General features: G+C 46.8%; 1 protein-coding gene across 1 annotated transcript in view; it reads left to right on the forward strand.

Annotated features, from left to right (window-relative positions):
- LOC144772119 (putative methyltransferase NSUN7) overlaps positions 1–20337 on the forward strand; it is a 107373-nt gene that overhangs the window by 22947 nt on the left and 64089 nt on the right. The window contains exon 3 of the mRNA XM_078656286.1: positions 14952–15085. Within this exon, the coding sequence (XP_078512412.1) occupies positions 14952–15085 (134 nt within the window). The remainder of the gene's footprint in view (positions 1–14951; positions 15086–20337) is intronic.

The following is a 20337-nucleotide window of genomic DNA, read 5'->3' on the forward strand; positions in this document are numbered from 1 at the left end:
CACATTAGCCACTGGAGGGGAGCCAGTGACTCGCCTGCTGTACGGGGCCGCCCTGCCGTTGTATTTTACAAGAGCCAGCCCTGTAAAGGTGACGTGGCAAGGCTGTGATACGGGGTGTCGGCCGAAGAACGGGGGAGATGATAATTTAAAACAAACTGGAGTCCGGCATCTCCAAATTAATATCAGAGACTCCCCTATGAGGTAAGGTTACTGGGGAAAAAAAATCTAACTAAATGAAAAGTGCAAAAATCCAAACCCTTAACTTAAAATCATGAAGGTCAGTCCCTTCAAGGAGGCACTCAATTCGCATAAGGAGCCAGGCCCTTACAAAAGCCAGAACTGAGCGTGCTTACAAGTGCGCGGCAACTACCTTAGCTCGCTAAGGTGCGCGATGCTGTGAGTCAAACCCTCTGCTTACCGGTCTCTTGTTGGTCTGAAAACCATGTGCTGTAGGCTTTATGGGGAAACTCAAACTCTCTTATCGATAATCATGTCTATAGAAAGATGTCATGTGCTACCAGAGTAACCCAGATATACTCATGGTGGCAGCAACCAACTTCACTGAAACTGAAATCCCACTTCCTTCAATGCTCCCTCCTCCCCGGGTAAAAAACTTTTTAAATAACAAAAGACTGGAACTTTAGAACTTGGACAGATTGGACAAATACAGAATGTATTAGATTGCACAATTTGATGTGATTTTTTTTGCAATTAAATCTAAACAATTATAAGTTTGTAATATGCGGTTATCAATCAATCAATCATCAATCAGATTTGTAGAGCGCGGCTGCATCACTCGTCAGGGTCTGGAGGCGTTGGGAGAACGAGCTGCCTGTTCTCCTATTGGTGGAACATTCAAGTATTGAGGTCCTTCCTGAAGTGCTGGAGCAATGGTGATGCTTTGAGGTGTAGGGGCCGGTTGTTCTAGGTCTTAGCCGCCAGGTGGGAGAAGGAGCGGCCTCCGCTGTTCGTCCGGCGAATGCGACGGGTGGATGCTAGTCAGTGGAATTCGAAGCGCAGTTTCCTGCTAGGTTGGTGGAATTTCATTCGATTGCTGAGGTACTTCGGTCCTTCATTGTGTAGCGCCTTTTAATAATCACTATAATATTTTATTTAACCATCCCAATTTTTCAAAACTCCAATACCACTTGTTTAACTTTTAATATTGTGAATTTTGACTCACTTTTAAACAAATAAGTGTTAGAACATTTTCATTAGCAAATCCACATTTTCTCAAACTCGTTAACAGCATTAAAACTTACAACAGATCAAGCTTGTACTAATGAAACTGCTTTTCTGAATTTTGAGAAAATAGTTATTGGTTGCTAAATGGACTTGTGCAAAGACACATATTTGAGGGAAAATGAAACCTATTTCAAAGTCTGTTTTTGCCTGCTGAAAATAAGGCCCTCACATCTCTAGTGTGAATTCTTTCGCAAAGATGAAAACTTGTGTTTCATTCTCTTATCAGTTATCACTAAAATTAGAATTTAGGCCTTGAGGGACGGGTTACTATATCTCAATGGTGACGGATAACCCCACCGCTGAAATATAAATACCCATTATATTCTATAGAATATCAATTTTTTTGCGAACCTTCACCGTTGTGACAGAGTAACCCATCCACCAAGATCTAAATCGGGCCCATAATCATTGATGTTGTCTGTAAATTCATGCGTTCGTTACATCTGGATGAATTAGTAGGAAGATGGACGAGTGAACTGATTATAGAGTTTAAGTGTGAATATGGATGATGAATGTCCATGAAGAGGACTGATGGCTGCATGAATGAGAGCCAGAAGATGGATGAAAGGGAGCATGAGGGTGGATGGATGTGTGTGGGGATGGACAGGTGAAAGAATGAGTTTGAGGATTTATGAATGGGGGAATGAGTAAGAAAATGGTTGCATGGATCTATGAGGGTGCAATGGATAGGAGGCCAATGAATATGAGGAATGAGGAGTGGTAGTTTGAAAAAAAACAAATGAATGAACCAAGGAGTGTGTGGGCGGATGAAGGGGGATGAAGATGTGAGCGTGGATGAATGATGAGTTGATGAGAGTGCAGGCCGGGTAAGTAGATATAATAAGAGGACAGATAGAGAAATGAATGAGAGCGGAAGAACGGACGAATGAGTGAGTGAGTGTGACAATGTATGGATGTATGGGGGAATGGGCATAAAGATGCACCCATAAGTCTGAGGATTGATTGATGGATGAATGGATGGATCAATGAGTGCAAGGATGAATAAGTCAGTGAGGTTGAACGGAGATGAGGAGGTTCTGGTGCAGAAAGAGTCAGGCCAGGTTTAGCGACAACACAGGAAGACAGAAGCAGGAACCACATCCCGCACAAGCATGGCATGCTCAATGGAAGGGACTACCACCAGTCCAGAACCAGGCTACCTGCCCTCCTCCAGGCCATAGTTTGGAACCAGGAAGTCGGGGTTTCAGGAAGAGATGGGAAAGATCTCAAGAGCTCATGGAGCAGGTGACATGGGGCTCTGTGCAGGGTGGCTTCCAAGGGGACGAGGTTTCAGCTAAACTAAAAAAAACTCAGATTCATGGAACGAGAAAGGGGAAGATTGTGTCAGAATTCTTAATAATAGTTTCTGCTCCCAGGTTTATGGTATTTTTTTTTATCATTTCTGTTAGTATTATCCATATTCTTTTTTATTTTTTGCATGTTATTGGTACTTATCCACATTTTTTGTGTGTTTTGAACATAAATGGAGTTGTAAAATGGTATATTTCCACATTTATTTAACTGCTAAACTTGCACTCATACTTGAATGCCTATCACCTTTTAGGAAATTAAGCAGCCAAATATATTAAAACACTACAGCCACAGGTAAATATTAGCAATATTCTACAAATGCATGTTGTTAACAAATGCCTATATTTAAAGGAAATCTCGTGTTGTGTTTTTTAACTCCCTTATGCTCTATATCTGTTCGGATCTTGGCCTGCAACTCGCGAAAGACAGCATGGAGAGTCACTCACAAGAAACTAAATTTTCAGTATTTTTCCTCTGAAAAATAAATACAGATAGGAAACACATAGGTTTTCTTCTGTATTTATCTGTAACCTGGGAGCCTTAGTTATAGTATATATTGTGGCCATTTTTACTTGCGGCTGAGATCTATAACATTGCAAAGTGAATAACAAACCCCATGCACATCCATACGTTGTACACCCTAAATATCGAACCTCAAGTATCGGTGGGACAGAATATCGATGACAAAATACAGAAAAAAATATTCACAAGTACATACATCTAGATTTTCTATACCACATATATGTACCTATGGGGTAGATATATCTTCAAGGTACGTCGATGTGGAGTTAGGAATAGTAAATCTATACTTCCCTTTAGATATTTTGGCCCTTATTTATGAAAGGCTTGTGCCGCCGTTGAGTCACTTTTTTGAGACACTGGAGCAGCGTAATCAATGTGCCATACTGCGCCCTATTTACAAAAGTGGCGCATCTAGGCAGATGCGCCACTTTGTAAAGGCCCGCGCTACATTATACCTGCTTGACATATACTGTTTGCGGGATGCGAGTTCCCCTGTAAAAATGGCTTATAGAAGTGAGATTTCACTTCACCACTTCTATGACTTGGCTGCGTCAAAATCTTACGGCTGCTTCAAGCAGACGTAAGGATCGATGAAGGGCTTTTCACATGGGACTCACCCGTGGGTTATGACACATTGCTAGAATTGCATCAGTTTTCCTAAACTCTCCAGCAATGCATCATTTTTGTGCCACCAGCTACACCAGAATTCCTGACGTATCTGTACATTCTTGCGCCATGGAACACCGCATTGTAAAAATGGCACATTCATGGGGTCTGTTAGACGGGGACCCTGAGGGTCGGCCGTCTACTGAGGGAGAGGTCCCCGATGAGGACCACCTCCGGCGATTGTACAGATATGTCACCTCCCTCCCCACAAACAGCCACCACACCAGGTTGAGTTCAATACTTTTATATAAGGTTTGTAGGGCACGGATATTGGCGATACAGGATATCTCGGACCCGAGGGTCCTCTCACTTCTAGTCTCTGTAGGGAAAAGGGGGTAGCGGGACAGTCTTGGTACCGGGTCGGTACAGGAGGTGGCAAGAGGTGAGCTCACAATCCTCGAGCTGGCGAGTCTGCAAGTCGGGCCGCGGCAGCGCCAGTAGGCCAAGACGATGGTTTCACGAGGCAGAGGGCCGCGGCAGCGCCAGCAGGCCAAGACGATGGTTTCACGAGGCAGAGGGCCGCGGCAGCGCCAGCAGGCCAAGACGATGGTTTCACGAGGCAGAGGGCCGCGGCAGCGCCAGCAGGCCAAGACGATGGTTTCACGAGGCAGAGGGCCGCGGCAGCGCCAGCAGGCCAATACGATGGTTTCACGAGGCAGAGGGCCGCGGCAGCGCCAGCAGGCCAAGACGATGGTTTCACGAGGCAGAGGGCCGCGGCAGCGCCAGCAGGCCAGTCGCGGATGAGTTCTTCTCGGGTCTCTCGACTCCAGGATACAACTGCCTTCCTGGTCTGGCCCTGCCCCAGTTATAGGTCTGGTCCCCTTTGATGTCCGGACCCTCGCGCCTGGGGGCCGGGAGGTCCGGGATGAGGGAGTCCAGACACCCAGCAGGGGGGTGGAGCCAGCGCCCAGGGCGGCCTGGGGTGATCGACACCTGGCGGAGGAGAGCCGTTGACGATTCCTTCTCCCATTGACTCGCCAAGTGGTCACACTGCCTCCTGGGAGGAGGTTGGTGCCTCGATGTCGGGGCCGGCCGGGCCCAGGGTTAGGGTCGAGTTGAGGCCACGCGGCCTCGTGCTGTAGTACCCCAAAATGGCGGCTGGGCCGAGGCCGGGGTGCGGATGATGACCCGGGCCAGCTGGGTCCGGAGCTGGTGTCTTGTGGTGGAGGGATTGCAGGTTACTTCGGGTGGTCGCCGGGGACTCTGGTTGGGGATTCAGGGAGAGCCAGGGTCCGGGTCCCGTTGCGGGGAGGGGGGACAGCCCGACCATGCGGCCTGTCCAACATGCGTCCCCCCCAGCTGAAGGCGGGGAGAGTCAGCCATCTTCCTGGGGACTCTCCTCGCTGAGGCGGAAAAAGCGTGACAGGCCGTCTGCGTTGGCGTGGTCCTGGCCTGGACGATGTTCCACCGTGAAGTCCATCCCCTGTAGGGAGATGGACCAGCGCAACAGCTTCGGGTTCTCCCCCCGCATTTGCATCAGCCATTGCAGGGGTCGGTGGTCTGTTTGCACCCGGAAGTGGGTGCCGAAGAGGTAGGGCCGGAGCTTCTTGAGTGCCCAGACTACGGCGAAGGCCTCCCTCTCAATGGTGCTCCAGCGCTGTTCTCGGGGCAGTAGGCGTCTGCTGATGAAGGCCGCTGGTTGGTCGACCCCTTCGGGGTTGAGTTGGGAGAGGACGGCCCCCACACCATGATCGGAGGCGTCCGTCTGCACAATGAATTCCCGGCTGTAGTCGGGAGCCTGGAGCACGGGGGCCGTGCACATGGCGGTCTTCAATTTCTCGAAGGCCGATTGGCAGTCCGGGGTCCAGTTGACTGTTTTGGGGCTCTTCTTGGAGGTGAGCTCTGTGAGGGGCCCCACGATGCTGCCATAGTCCTTCACGAACCGCCGGTAGTATCCGGTGAGCCCCAGGAAGGCCCGGACCTCCGTTTGGGTCGTAGGGGGTTGCCAGGCCTGGATGGCAGCAATCTTGAGCTGGAGGGGGGCCACCAGCCCGCTTCCCACTTGGTGTCCCAGGTAGGTCACGGACCCTTGGCCAACCTGGCACTTGCTGGCCTTGATGGTGAGCCCGGCTTGCTGGAGGGCGTGTAGAACCTCCCGCAGGTGGCGGAGGTGGTCGGTCCAATGATGGCTGTACACAGCAATGTCGTCCAGGTAGGCGGCGCTGAAGTCTTCCAGGCCCGCCAGTACCTGGTTCACCAGCCGTTGGAACGTTGCCGGAGCGTTTTTCATGCCGAAGGGCATTACTTTAAAGTGGTAGTGCCCCTCCGGGGTAGAGAAGGCGGAATGTTCTTGGGCCCTAGGGGTGAGGGCGATCTGCCAGTAGCCCGCCGTTAGGTCGAAGATGCTCAGGTAGCGGGCGGCCCCCATCCGGTCAATTAGCTCATCTGCCCGGGGGATGGGGTGAGCGTCGGTCCTGGTAACTGCATTCAGCCCCCGATAGTCCACGCAGAACCGGAGCTCAGGGGCAACGCCCGGGGCGGCCGCCTTGGGAACCAGGACGACTGGGCTTGCCCAGGGGCTGTCTGAGGGTTCGATCACTCCTAGGGCCAGCATTTTGGACACCTCGGTCTGGATGCAGGCGCGCACCCGGTCTGGTACGCGGTACGCCCGGTGTCGAATAGGAGGGCTGTCCCCGGTGTCCACATCGTGAAGGCACCAGGGGGTGACTCCGGGTGTGAGGGAGAACAGGGAGGCGAACCGCCTCAGGAGGGCTTGACAGTCTTGGCGTTGCTCCGGGGACAGGGCCTCGGAGAGCTGGACCCCTTCCACTGAGCCATCCCGCTCGAGGGTCCTCAGTAAGTCCGGAAGGGGTTCGGAGTCTTCTTCCGTCCCGTTATCGGTAGCCATCAGGAGGCTGAGTTCGGATCGCACAAAATGGGGTTTGAGCCTGTTGGCATGGAGGACCCGTAGAGGGTTCCGGGCAGTCTCCATGTCGATTAAATAGGTGACGGGCCCCTTGCGTTCGATCACCTTGAAGGGTCCGGACCATTTGTCTTGGAGTGCACAGGGTTCAACCGGGGACATCACCCAGACCCGTTGTCCCGGTTCGAACTCAATGGAGGATGCGTGCTGATCGTACCATCTCTTCATGTCCTCCTGACTGGCCTCGAGATTGGCTTTGGCGGTTTCTCGGACCCGCCGGGTCTGGTTGCGAAGAGCCAGGAGATACCTGTAGATGTCTGGGGGAGTTTTCTGGGGAGGCTGCTCCCAACCTTCCTTGACTAGGCTGAGGGGGCCCCGGACGGGGTGCCCGTACAGGAGTTCAAATGGGCTGAAGCCGAGGGATTTCTGCGGGACCTCCCGATAGGCAAACAGGAGGCATGGAAGTAGCACGTCCCACTGGCGTCGAAGGGGTTCCTCTAGGCCCATAATCATTCCCTTGAGGGTGCGGTTGAACCTCTCGACCAGTCCGTTTCCTTGCGGGTGATAGGGGGTCGTGAATTTGTAGGTGACCCCGCATTGTTGCCAGAGAGACTTCATATATCTGGAGATAAAGTTCGTGCCCCTGTCGCTGACGACCTCCCGGGGGAACCCCACCCGGGAGAAGATCCCCATCAGGGCTCGGCCCACCACGGGGGCCGTCACAGTCCGAAGAGGGATGGCCTCGGGATAGCGGGTGGCGTGGTCTACTAGGACCAGGATGAACCGGTGTCCTTGGGCTGTTCGGGGGTCGAGGGGCCCCACAATGTCTATTCCCACTCGTTCGAACGGGGTGGTGATGACAGGAAAGGGTTGTAAAGGTGCTTTGATTTTTCGGCCACTTTTTCCGCTGGCCTGGCAGGTGGGGCAGGCCCTGCAGTGGTTGGTGACATCCTTTCGCATTTGGGGCCAGAAAAAATGGGTCACCAGGCGGTCGTAGGTTTTATCCTGTCCCAGGTGTCCGGCAAGGGGGACATCGTGGGCTAAGTTCAGGAGAAAGTCTCGGAAGCGAAGGGGCACCACCAGCACCCGACTGGCTCCTAGTTCTGCAATTTTCTGCTCGCTGTAGAGCAGGTCTTGGTCCCAGTAGATCCAGTGGGCCCCCGAGGTATCCCCTGTGCTCTGGGCCAGGGCTTGCTGCCGGAGTCCTTCGAGAGAGGGACATGTTTTCTGTTCGGCCCGGAATTGTTCCTGAGTGGGGCCTCCCTCCTGACGCCATTGTGCCAGGTCAGGGACATCCCGAAGCTGGTCGGATCCTTCTTCTGTTTGGGTCGAGGGACTGGCTTCTGGGGCGGCCTCCTCTGGGACGAGCGCGGGAGGAGGTTCCGGCCACTCGGGCTCTTCTAGACTGGGGACCGCGCGGGCGGTCATGGACCGGGTCGTGACGCAGACCCATTCGGGGAGGCCGAGCATCCCCAGGTGTTCTCTCCGTTCGACGGCTGCCCAGGGAGAGCTTTCGAGGTCGTTTCCTAGGAGGCAATCCACGGGGGCATCATCGCGGACAGTTACCTTTAACATCCCTGTTACTCCTCCCCACTCGAAGGGGACGCAGGCCATGCGACACAGACTTTCGGAGTTGTCTGCTGATCGGACAGGGCAAAGAATGTTCGGCAGGATTTGGTCTGGAGTGACAAGGTGGCGTCGGACCGCCGTTACACTGGCCCCGGTGTCGCGGAGGGCTTCCGCCCGGCGGCCATTAATGTTGACCCACTGGCTGTACTTCTGCGTGTTGGCGGGAAGGGGGGCCCGCGGAATCATCTCTCTCTCCCCTAAGCAGACCAGCGCCATGGCGGCTGGTGCCCACTCAGAGGGGTCGGTCTCGTACTCTTCTTGGTCGTCCGGGATTAGTTCTTCCCCTAGGGCGGCCGCTGCGACCTGGCGGGGGTAGTGTTCGGATTCTTTGGGCAGTTGGGATCACTGGCGTAGTGGCCGGGTCGCTGGCATCTGTGGCACATAACGTTGGCCCGGAAACCGGCCCGGATGGCCGGGCTCCCTCGGCCGGCCGGGGTCGAGGGGCTGCTTGTGGGCGACAAGGGGCCGGGGTCTCTCCCCCGACCCTGGCCCCCTCCTCCTCCTCCCCGGGGGCGATGGGGCCCTGGGTACGGTCTGGATGATTCGCTGGGTCCGTTCCGGCCAACTCGGGTGCTTTCCCACCGGTCGGCTTCGGCGGCGAGTTGTCGAGGTTCGGTTAGTTTACTGTCCAAGAGGTGTTGCCGGAGTTCCACGAAGCAGTTGTTAGACAGGTGCTCCCATACGATAAGGTCAAAAAGTTGTTCGTAGGTGGTCACTTTGTTGCCCTTGATCCACCCTTCGAAGGCTCGACTAAAGAAGTTCACGTACTCCACCCAAGTCGTACCCGGAATCCGTTTGCAGTCGCGGAACCGCTGGCGGTACATCTCGGGTGTGAGCCCGTATCGAGTGAGGAGGGCGGCCTTCATGTGGTCGTAGGATGTCATCAGATGGTCCGGGAGTTGCAGCAGGGCGTCCCGCCCTTCGTTGACAAACCTCCCCCATAACCCGGCTCCCCAGTCGCTCCGTGGAATCCGGTGGGAGGTCATGGCCACCTCATAGGCTTTAAACCACTGCTGTATATCATCGTTCTTGTGGTATTCCCGGATGACATCTTTGGGGATGTGAACCTTGGGCTCGGTAGAGGCAGGCAGGGTCGGTCGTTCGGGGAACCCGAGTTCTTTATTCTGTTTCTGGATTTCCAGTTCCTTGAGATTGCGCTCATGTTCGTACGCTAGTTTCTTTTCCTCTAGCTCTCTCTGTTTTTGCTTCTCTTCTCGCTCCTCTCGGAGCCGTAAGTGTTCCAGAGTTATTTTTTGTTCCGCCAGTTTGAGTTCTCCATCCAAGCGAAGTCGGGCCAGTTCTAATTCGTGGAGTCTGCTTTTTTCTCTTTCTTGGATCTCTTCCAGGGAGAGACCCGCTCTTCTTTCTTCAATTGGTGCGGGGCCCGTCTCGGTTGTTCGTGTTCGGGGTACGGCCGTACCCGTTTCTGCCCAAGCTTCTAGGGCTCGTTTGAAGTCTTCCTTTGTGCTCAGACCTGTGGTTGGAAGGCCAAGTTCTATGCAATATTGCTTCAGTTCCCGGTGGTTGTAGGTTTCCAATTTTTCCATCTGGAATTTTTCCGTTGTTCCGCTCTCTGTTGTCATGGTGGTTGTGTGTCGTGGGGAGAGTGACTCTCTGTACTATTATGCGTAGGTTCGGATCGCGCCGCTGGCCACCAATGTTAGACGGGGACCCTGAGGGTCGGCAGTCTACTGAGGGAGAGGTCCCCGATGAGGACCACCTCCGGCGATTGTACAGATATGTCACCTCCCTCCCCACAAACAGCCACCACACCAGGTTGAGTTCAATACTTTTATATAAGGTTTGTAGGGCACGGATATTGGCGATACAGGATATCTCGGACCCGAGGGTCCTCTCACTTCTAGTCTCTGTAGGGAAAAGGGGGTAGCGGGACAGTCTTGGTACCGGGTCGGTACAGGAGGTGGCAAGAGGTGAGCTCACAATCCTCGAGCTGGCGAGTCTGCAAGTCGGGCCGCGGCAGCGCCAGCAGGCCAAGACGATGGTTTCACGAGGCAGAGGGCCGCGGCAGCGCCAGCAGGCCAAGACGATGGTTTCACGAGGCAGAGGGCCGCGGCAGCGCCAGCAGGCCAAGACGATGGTTTCACGAGGCAGAGGGCCGCGGCAGCGCCAGCAGGCCAAGACGATGGTTTCACGAGGCAGAGGGCCGCGGCAGCGCCAGCAGGCCAAGACGATGGTTTCACGAGGCAGAGGGCCGCGGCAGCGCCAGCAGGCCAAGACGATGGTTTCACGAGGCAGAGGGCCGCGGCAGCGCCAGCAGGCCAAGACGATGGTTTCACGAGGCAGAGGGCCGCGGCAGCGCCAGCAGGCCAGTCGCGGATGAGTTCTTCTCGGGTCTCTCGACTCCAGGATACAACTGCCTTCCTGGTCTGGCCCTGCCCCAGTTATAGGTCTGGTCCCCTTTGATGTCCGGACCCTCGCGCCTGGGGGCCGGGAGGTCCGGGATGAGGGAGTCCAGACACCCAGCAGGGGGGTGGAGCCAGCGCCCAGGGCGGCCTGGGGTGATCGACACCTGGCGGAGGAGAGCCGTTGACGATTCCTTCTCCCATTGACTCGCCAAGTGGTCACTCTGCCTCCTGGGAGGAGGTTGGTGCCTCGATGTCGGGGCCGGCCGGGCCCAGGGTTAGGGTCGAGTTGAGGCCACGCGGCCTCGTGCTGTAGTACCCCAAAATGGCGGCTGGGCCGAGGCCGGGGTGCGGATGATGACCCGGGCCAGCTGGGTCCGGAGCTGGTGTCTTGTGGTGGAGGGATTGCAGGTTACCTCGGGTGGTCGCCGGGGACTCTGGTTGGGGATTCAGGGAGAGCCAGGGTCCGGGTCCCGTTGCGGGGAGGGGGGACAGCCCGACCATGCGGCCTGTCCAACAGGGTCATAATGATGGCGCTATGAAAAGTGACACTTTAGTTGCCACACTTGCACTCAGTGGTCATTCAAAATCATCAACTGTTGCGTGCTCTAGGGTGCACTCTCCGTTGTGAAGTGCAAAAATGGATGAACAAAAAACGTTCCCCTTAGTTGGGTGACGTCCCCTAGTCACAGCGTAATCCCTTAATTGGGTTGTTAATTTTCAACAAATACATTCCAAGGACCAAAACGATATCTTTTCTGTACTCCATATATCTTTAATTCTTCATTCCATTAGGTATAAACCAATATGTATAGTTCATAATTCTTCAAAGAAAGAAATATTTCACTTCTTCTCCCCAGAGCATTGTCCAATGCATTTCAGCTACCAGGTAGCCTTCATCAGGGACCGGGTTCTGCAAATCAAATAGGTGTATCGTACATGAGGATACGTGAAACATATTGTTCACGTATCCTCATGTACGATACACCTATTTGGTATTTGGACAATGCTCTGGGGAGAAGAATTGGTGTATTTCTTTCTTTGAAGAATTATGAACTATACATATTAGAAGAATTAAAGATATCTGGAGTACAGAAAATATATCGTTTTGGTCCTTGGAATTTATTTGTTGAAAATTAACAACCCAATTAAGGGATTACGCTGTGACTAGGGGAAGTCACCCAACTAAGGGGCACGCTTTTTGCTATGAAAAGTGATGCATCGCTGTTTTTGCCCAGCGATGCGCCACTTTTCATAAATGAGGCCCTTTCTTTGTCCTTGTGCCAGGATGTTACTGGTAGTACAACCCGCAGACCAGTTATCTATTGCATTTTTTTGCATATGGTTTGCATTAAGCCCCCAATTATTGACCCTACATTACAACTACAAGGAGAGGTAAAGCTAGGCACAGCCAGACCCCGTTCACTACTACACAAGCAGTAGTGCGCATTGCTTGGGTGATCCTTGCTTCCTCTGTTGACTGTTCCACTCTCGCCAGCTCCGCCTGGTCCGCGCCAGGCTGGCACTGGGTTTATTCAACGCAGATACAATGCTGGGGCGCAGCCAGCCTGTGAGTTACTACTTCTTACATCAGATGCACGTGCCTTATCAGGAGGAGAACAGAAGGAATAAATGAGCAGTAAAGAGGGCTGCATTGTTGTGTAGAGTTAGCAACCTTTGTTTTCAGCACATAATGTTTCCTCTGTAAAATTTGATTGTGCATTGATACGCGCAGTAGGCATAACTCCAAAGCAACAGGAAACTATGTTTTATTAATATTGTGAGATTGACGATAAGTTTCAAAGACTTATTGAGTTTACAGCTTAAGAGCAGAGCATAGTAGCACAGTATGTGGCAGAGAAATGGGCAGACTACTTAGGAAATGTAGGAATTCTCTTCCTCGGTTTGTTGACAGTCAAGTATAGTTTAGTAAATATTAAAGACCTACAACTCCATGAAGAGTTGCACTAACAAAACCAACAAAAGATAAAAATCATCTTCATAAAATAACATCTGACACCAAATCTATTGGTTTAAAAGAGTGAAGAGAGGCAAACATACATTCACTGCCCTGGCTTTGTCTAGACAGCATCTCTTACAGTCGATACAAATTCTCTGACGCGATTTGGGTCTGACATCACATCACACGCTTCATTCTATTCCCCACAAACAAGTAAAGCAAGGACCGTCATTTGCCCCTCAACGCGACAAACATTACAAACACTTCCGAGGAACGGGATGCTCTCCCAGGTACCGGTACCATACACTAGCAGCGACTCCCGGATAGAGCAGGGGACATGTTCATCTAAGTGTGCAGATAAGTAAAAACAGCCCAGCTTTGCCGATTCCAGAACTACGGCTAAGCCTGCGGGGGCATATTTACAAGGGAATGTCAGCGAGCAGAGCTGCACCAAATTTGGCAGCGTTTTGCTACACGATTTCCAAAACGCATGGATGTACCGTATTTACAACAATATGTTGCACCCCTGCGTTTTCCCTGGTGCTGGTGCTACAATTAGCTGCCTAGCGCCAATGCATGCACCCTTGCATCATAGTGCAAGGGTGCCTACGTTGCAGGGGATGATTAGTTCCTGCACGTATGCAATCACTAATTGCGATTTGTCACTTCAGTGTGTGCTGCACACATTGAAAAAGCAAAAACAAGGAGAAAAAAAGTATTTCTCCTCGTTGTGCCATTCTATCGCCTTTTCTTTCATGGCGTTAGTTTTTGGCTCTGCCTCAGATTTACGCCTCCTTGTTAATCTGGGGAAGCGTCAAAATGAAACGGGTGTTGCAGTGGAACGTCCACAGCAACACCCATTGCACTCCCCTTTCACGCAAAGTGAAGCGCCGAGTTGTAAATATGGAGAAGGGCATAGCGCCACCAGAACGTCGCTTAAAGTGAAGTCCTGGTGGCGCTATCCCCTTGTAATTATATACCCTAGGCCTAAGACAATGCCTCATGTTCGCGTTAAAACTATTTTCAATGAAATTAGTTTTCAGTACAGATTTTAACCAACTCCTTGAGGGAAACTCAACAACATCCTTCAAACCCTAATTAAAAGTTGCTAGCGCCGCCTTTAGCGACATCGATAGTGCTTTAGAGAGCGCAGATTGAAATTAAATGAACTGTCCAAAGCCTCTCGTCTTTACGCCTCTCATACCTAGTTCTATCCTTGCAGCCTCAAGTGACAAGGGTTGTCGAAGAACTAAAAATGACCTCCATGTCTTCCAGCCAATTATGTATAGCTTGGTGGATCAGATGAGGCATTGATTGAGGTTCCAACTCTTCGAGAGAACTTGCTGGTACTTTTGCTTTATAAACTTTCCTGTGGGTCATGAGCTCAGCCCGCGAATTAAATGCGCCAGCTAGTGCTTGTGAAACTGAGCAAGTGGTCAGACTCTGTTTCCTCATGTGTGGCAACCATGTGTATATTTAGGGAAACATCCTTTACAACTCAATTTTTACAACGCACTACCATTACGACGCAACTTTTACAATGCAAGTCATTACAACGAATTGCGCTGGAGGGCGCTCTAGGATAGGGAATAGTTTAATTACTATCCAACACCTTCCCTACTATCCACAGGGACTGGAGTTGGAATAGTAAATTAAACTATTCACTATCCAGCGCCCCCAACGCAAGTCGTTGTAACACCTGCGTCGTAATGGCATGCGTTGTAAAAGCATGTGTTGTAACCTCATACATCCGTACATTTATATTATTTATATTACAAATGAATAGTTGCAAACTTACTAGCAGATGGCTTTCCAGAGCTCTAGATGCTGGAAGCTTTCCTGACACACCCCTCCCTCTGGCTGTCTGGGCTCCTTTTATTGGTTACTTCTTCTTTTAGTCCTGAATGGTCCACAATGCACTATTTTTAGGCGGGGGCACAAATCACGGAGCAAGAAAAATATAGTGATACATCTAGTGGAGAGAAAAACTGGAGCTCAAGGCCAGCTGGGGAGGGCAAAGCTCGAGGGTAGTTGGGTTGACTTCATCAAAAGCCAGTTCGCTCCTGGAAGTTTCTTGGGAGTTGCCTGGGAAGCAGAGAAATTAAAAATGTGGTCAATGCAACTTGAAGATTTTCTTTAGCCAGACACACATGTCTGACTTCAGTCCTTGTGTCTTCCATCTGTAAATGCTTGTCTATGTTTAGTCTCAGTGTAGCATAGTTTAATTTAGGAGTACAAAGGACCCCTCTTGTCTTTTCCCCAAACCAGTGGAGCGCTCTATCCATCTCAGTTCTGTGAATCCTCAGTTCTGGGTGTTGTGAATCTCTTGAGGATTCCCTGTGCAGTAAAGATGATGCCTGTTTTTCCTTCCTCCCTCTCTCCTCGCCTGCAGCCTGCACACCTGACCTCCCTGGTGCTGGTTCTACTCTACGAGTTCCACAAAAGCAAGTTCACGTCGCTGCCATTTTTGGGCTCCGAGGAGGACGCGGGGAAGGAGGTGACTGACGTGGCAAAGGCTATATACAAGTAAGTCTACAGCCTCGGCTGTTGTCATGGTGGAGGGCTCCTGGCTGACATGACACACCTGGGGGCCTATAGGAAAGATCATGACATATGCATCAGACAGAGCAGAGTGTCTATGTGACAAGTCCCATGAAGAGCTCTAATTCCATCTGTTTCAGCAGCCTCAGTATGTATGTCACAGCTAAGAATGTCTGCATATCATAACATGTTTATTTACCTAACATTTATTCATGGACATCTGAAAATGTCAATATATATGTGTTAATACACCTTTATATCTTAACATTTCTATGTGTCTCATCTAAGTAGGCATGTATAACATAGCATGACTAAGTATGTATGTCACAGCTAAACATGTCTGTATATCATAACATGTTTATTTAGGTAATATATATGCTTGTACATCTGAAATGTACAAGTATGTATGTAATACACCTTATATTTTAACATTCCTATGTATGTCTTATCTAAGTATGCATGTATAAAATAGCAGGACTAAGTATGTATGTCACAGCTAACAAATATCATAACATGTCTATGTACATCTAAATATGCATGAATAGCTTAACTTGTTTAAGTATGTATGTCCCAGCTAAGAATGCATGTATATTATAACAAGTTTATGTGTGTCTTAATAGGCATGTATATTTAAACATGTCTAAGTATGTGTCTCAGTTAAGAATGCACATACATCGTAACCTCTCTACATCTATTTATGTATATCTTAACATGTCTAAGTATGCATTTCTTAGCTAAATATGCATGTATATCCTACCATGTCTAGGTGTATATATCTAAATATGAATACATATCTTAAAATGCCTAAATATGTGCAAGTATATTGTAACATCTCTGTACACATCTAAATATGCATCTTTATCTTAATATGTCCAAGTATGTATGTCTCCGCTATGTGTGAAAGCATTTGTTACCATGTGTAAGTGTGAATCTTTAAATATGCATGCATATCTTAACATGTCTAAGTATGTATGTCTACATCTGTCTCAGCTAAGTATGTGTATTCCCAAACATGTATGCCTCTACTGTGTATGTATACCTCAGCATCTCTAAGTGTGTGTCTGAATATGTGTCTCAGCACCCCTAAATATGCCCCTTCCAGCTAAGTATGCAAGTATAACACGTCTAAGTGTGTATGTCTAAATACATATGCCTCAGCTATGTATGTGTGTCTCGGCATGTCTAAACGTGTGTCTAAATACGGCTGATTCAGATCTTTGTGAGTTAAATCATGTCTTTGCTCGTGGTTCATACATTTTTATGGCAAATGGTCCCTAATTACACAAAATGGGCATTATGGCATAAATTCTGCATAACAAGTGTAAACTGAAATTCTTGAAAATATGTGAATTACGCTGGCGTAATTTATATTTCACCCCAGCCTAATCCTATCCTGATTAGTTATGCTTCCCCTAATGAGAAACTTTATGTATTTATATCTCAGCATGACTAAGTATGCATGTCTAAATTATGAATCTCCAGTAATAATATATGTCTCAACTACCTATGCATGCTGCATCATGCCTAAGTATGTATGCCCAAATGTGTACCCCTCATGTGAGTATGCGTGTCTCAGGAGGAATGTCTAAATATGTATGTCTCAGTGTGTATACACGTGTCTGCTAAGTATGCATGCCTCATCCTGCCAATGTATAACTATATAATAACGTGTGTTGTATGAAACACGACATAGTGCACAGATGTTTGTCAGTATCCACATAAGGTACACAGTTTACGGACCTACGGAAGGATCAAAGGCAGGGTATCTCTTGCTGGGGTTCAGGCATGACTTCCAGCTTACCGCCAGCGGCAAACATTAAGTCAACTGAGCCATCCTGCCACATATCTCAACACGTCAAAGTATCTTTGTTGATGTATGTCTCAGATGAGCATGCATGTCTCAGTACCGCTAAGAATGTACTCCTCGGCTAATCATGTCTGTATGCTGTAATAGTTGAAACAGAATCCGCAGTGCTTAGTTCGTAAAATAAACGCATAAGTGCATGTGCCCAAAATGTTGCTAAATAGGCCACGCCCAGTTTCTGCATCAGCCGCCCGCTTCCACCACAGGTACCGCCTTCCAATTGTATTACGACTACAGAGATCAACCTGCCTATATATGTGATAAACTGTGCCCAAATGCGGTCAGTGAATACATCATATAATGGGGCTAACAAGATACAAGTGATCATTGTCACATCACAGAGGCATTTTCATAACATTTCTTTAAATTTATTTTCATAATAAACATTCATTAAATAAATCAAGAACATATACATATAGACTTACCCTACAGTCCTGATTATGGTTAGAATGTGTATGGTTGAGTATTATGTCTGAGTATGCATGCAGTGTTAAAGGGTTGGATGTTTGTTGGGTTTGAATGTGAATGTGTGGGACCTGATGTACAGATATATTTATATATGTCTGATGTTTTTTCACATTTATGTCATTAAGTCTATATGTATCTGTTCTTGATTTATCTAATTAATGTTTATTATGAAAATAAATGTAAAGACATTTAAAAAAAAAATGCCTCTGTGATGTGACCATGATCACTTGTATCTTGTTAGCCCCATGATATGATGTATTCACTGACCCCATTTGGGCACAGTTTATCGCATATATAGGCAGGTTGATCTCTATAGTAGAAATCTGGTTGTTTTCCCCTATTTTTCCTGCCTATCATTAGCCTATAGGGGCCCCCTTCTTAGTGGTTACCGCCTTCCAATTGTGCAGTAAAATGGCAGTTGTAGTTCAAAATATTTTGTGTATTACATGTAAAAGCAGATTTTTAGAAATGCTGTGGGATTTATCAGCATACAAAATAAGTAGAGTCTTCCAAAAGAATACATCTCACATTCAGAGCAGTAATTTATAAGAGGGAAGACTGCTACATGGAGTAAGAAGACGGTGAAAAGCATTAAATAATGGTTTTAAAGTCAGTCACAAAGCGTGCCACCTATCATTATACATTTTAGAAGGGGAGATGAGCTTTAAAGTAATGCGGCGTGTCACGGCAAAACACAGACGTCTTATGACTCAGGAAATGATTCGTGTTGGACTTGGCCCTTCTGGCGGTACACAGTCAAAATATCAAGTTGAAAATGTCGACCTACCAAAATATAGTGTTTAAAATTTCGAAGGTACAGAATATCGATGTCAAGAATATCGTAGGACAGAATATCGACTGTAAGGTAAGTAATATCGAATTCATTTATAACGATGTAAGTAATATCGAAGTTAGTAATATCGATAGCATATATATCGATGTAACTAATTTCGATGTTACTAATATCGATATTTGTATTATTTTTTTGATTTTTATTATGTATGTGTTATATGTTTTTGTTAAGTATTTAAATTAATTTATATTAAATGTGTATTATTTTTATATATTAATAAATTTATTTTTAAGTAAATTATATGTTTCAGTACCGGAGCGGGTTGTGGGTTTATAGGGGAATAGGGTGGGAAGTAATTTAATTGTAATTAAATAATTTTTTATTTAATTATTAATTGGCATTTAATTATTTTAATTGATAAATTAATTATTTAATTGGTAATTAATGTTAATTTTTATTAAATGTTATGTTTTAGTACCAGAGCGGGTTGTGGGTTTATAGGGGAATAGGGTGGGAAGTAATTTAATTGTAATTAAATAATTTTTTATTTAATTATTAATTAGCAATTAATTATTTTAATTGATAAATTAATTATTTAATTGGTAATTAATGTTAATTTTTATTAAATGTTATTTTTTAGTACCAGAGCGGGTTGTGGGTTTATAGGGGAATAGGGTGGGAAGTAATTTAATTGTAATTAATTACATTTTTTTATGTATAATATATTTTGTAAATATTTATTAATTGCCAATTAATTATTTTAATTGATAAATTAATTATTTAATTGGTAATTAATGTTAATTTTTATTAAATGTTATTTTTTAGTACCAGAGCGGGTTGTGGGTTTATAGGGGAATAGGGTGGGAAGTAATTTAATTGTAATTAATTAAAAAAATTGTATGTATAAGATATTTAGTAAATATTTATTAATTGGCAATTAATTATTTTAATTGATAAATTAATTATTTAATTGGTAATTAATGTTAATTTTTATTAAATGTTATGTTTTAGTACCAGAGTGGGTTGTGGGTTTATAGGGGAATAGGGTGGGAAGTAATTTAATTGTAAATATTTAATTATTTATACATTTTTTGTTAGGGATAATTAATGTATTAATTAATAATTAATTTGCAAATAATTTATTTAAAACATTCATTTTTTTAGTTGGCAATTAATATTTTTAATTCGTAGTTATTTTTTATTAACTAGAAAAATTCATTAATTAATTGTTAACATTTTTGTTTTTAATATTTAGTATATTGTTTCTTAAATTTTAATTGTGATTTAAATTTACAAAAAAATTTGATTTTATGATAAATAGTTTATTTTTTATAGTTATTTGGTGACTAATATTTAATAATTATTACTTATTTGTGTCTGTTGTTAATTTATTGTCAATGAATTATTCAAATGTAATTGGTTTTATAAATTATTAATTTTTATTATAGATGTTGATGTATTAAAAAAATTAATTATACATTATTTCAAATTAAAACAATATTTATAAGTATGTTAAAATAAAATCCTACGCTATTAAAAGCTTTCTCTACTGTTGCACCCTTTGGAGTGGGAATAGTAATTTTTCCCCCAACGCTATCCAAAGTTTTCCCTACTGTTGCACCCTCTGGAGTTGGAATAGTAATTCTCCCACCTACGCTATCCAACGCTTTCAATACTGTTGCACCCTTTGGAGTTGGAATAGTAATTTTTACCCATACGCTATCCAACGCTTTCCCTACTGTTCCACTCACTGGAGTGGGAATAGTAATTTTTACCCACCCGCTATCCAACGCTTTCCATACTGTTGCACTCTCTGGAGTGGGAATAGTAATTTTTACTCTTACGCTATCCAACGCTTTCCCTAATGTTGCAGTCATTGGAGTGGGAATAGTCATTTTTACATACCCGCGATCCAACGCTTTCCCTACTGTTGCACTCACTGGAGTGGGAATAGTAATTTTTTTCCTCTACGCTATCCAATGCTTTCCCTACTATTGCACTCTCTGGAGTGGGAATAGTAATTTTTCCCTCTACGCTATCCAACGATATCCATACTGTTGCATCTTTTGGAGTTGGAATAGTAATTTTTCCCTCTAGGCTATCCAACGCTTT

Source organism: Lissotriton helveticus, chromosome 8, assembly GCF_964261635.1.
Source record: "Lissotriton helveticus chromosome 8, aLisHel1.1, whole genome shotgun sequence".
Classification (NCBI taxonomy): Eukaryota; Metazoa; Chordata; class Amphibia; order Caudata; family Salamandridae; genus Lissotriton; species Lissotriton helveticus.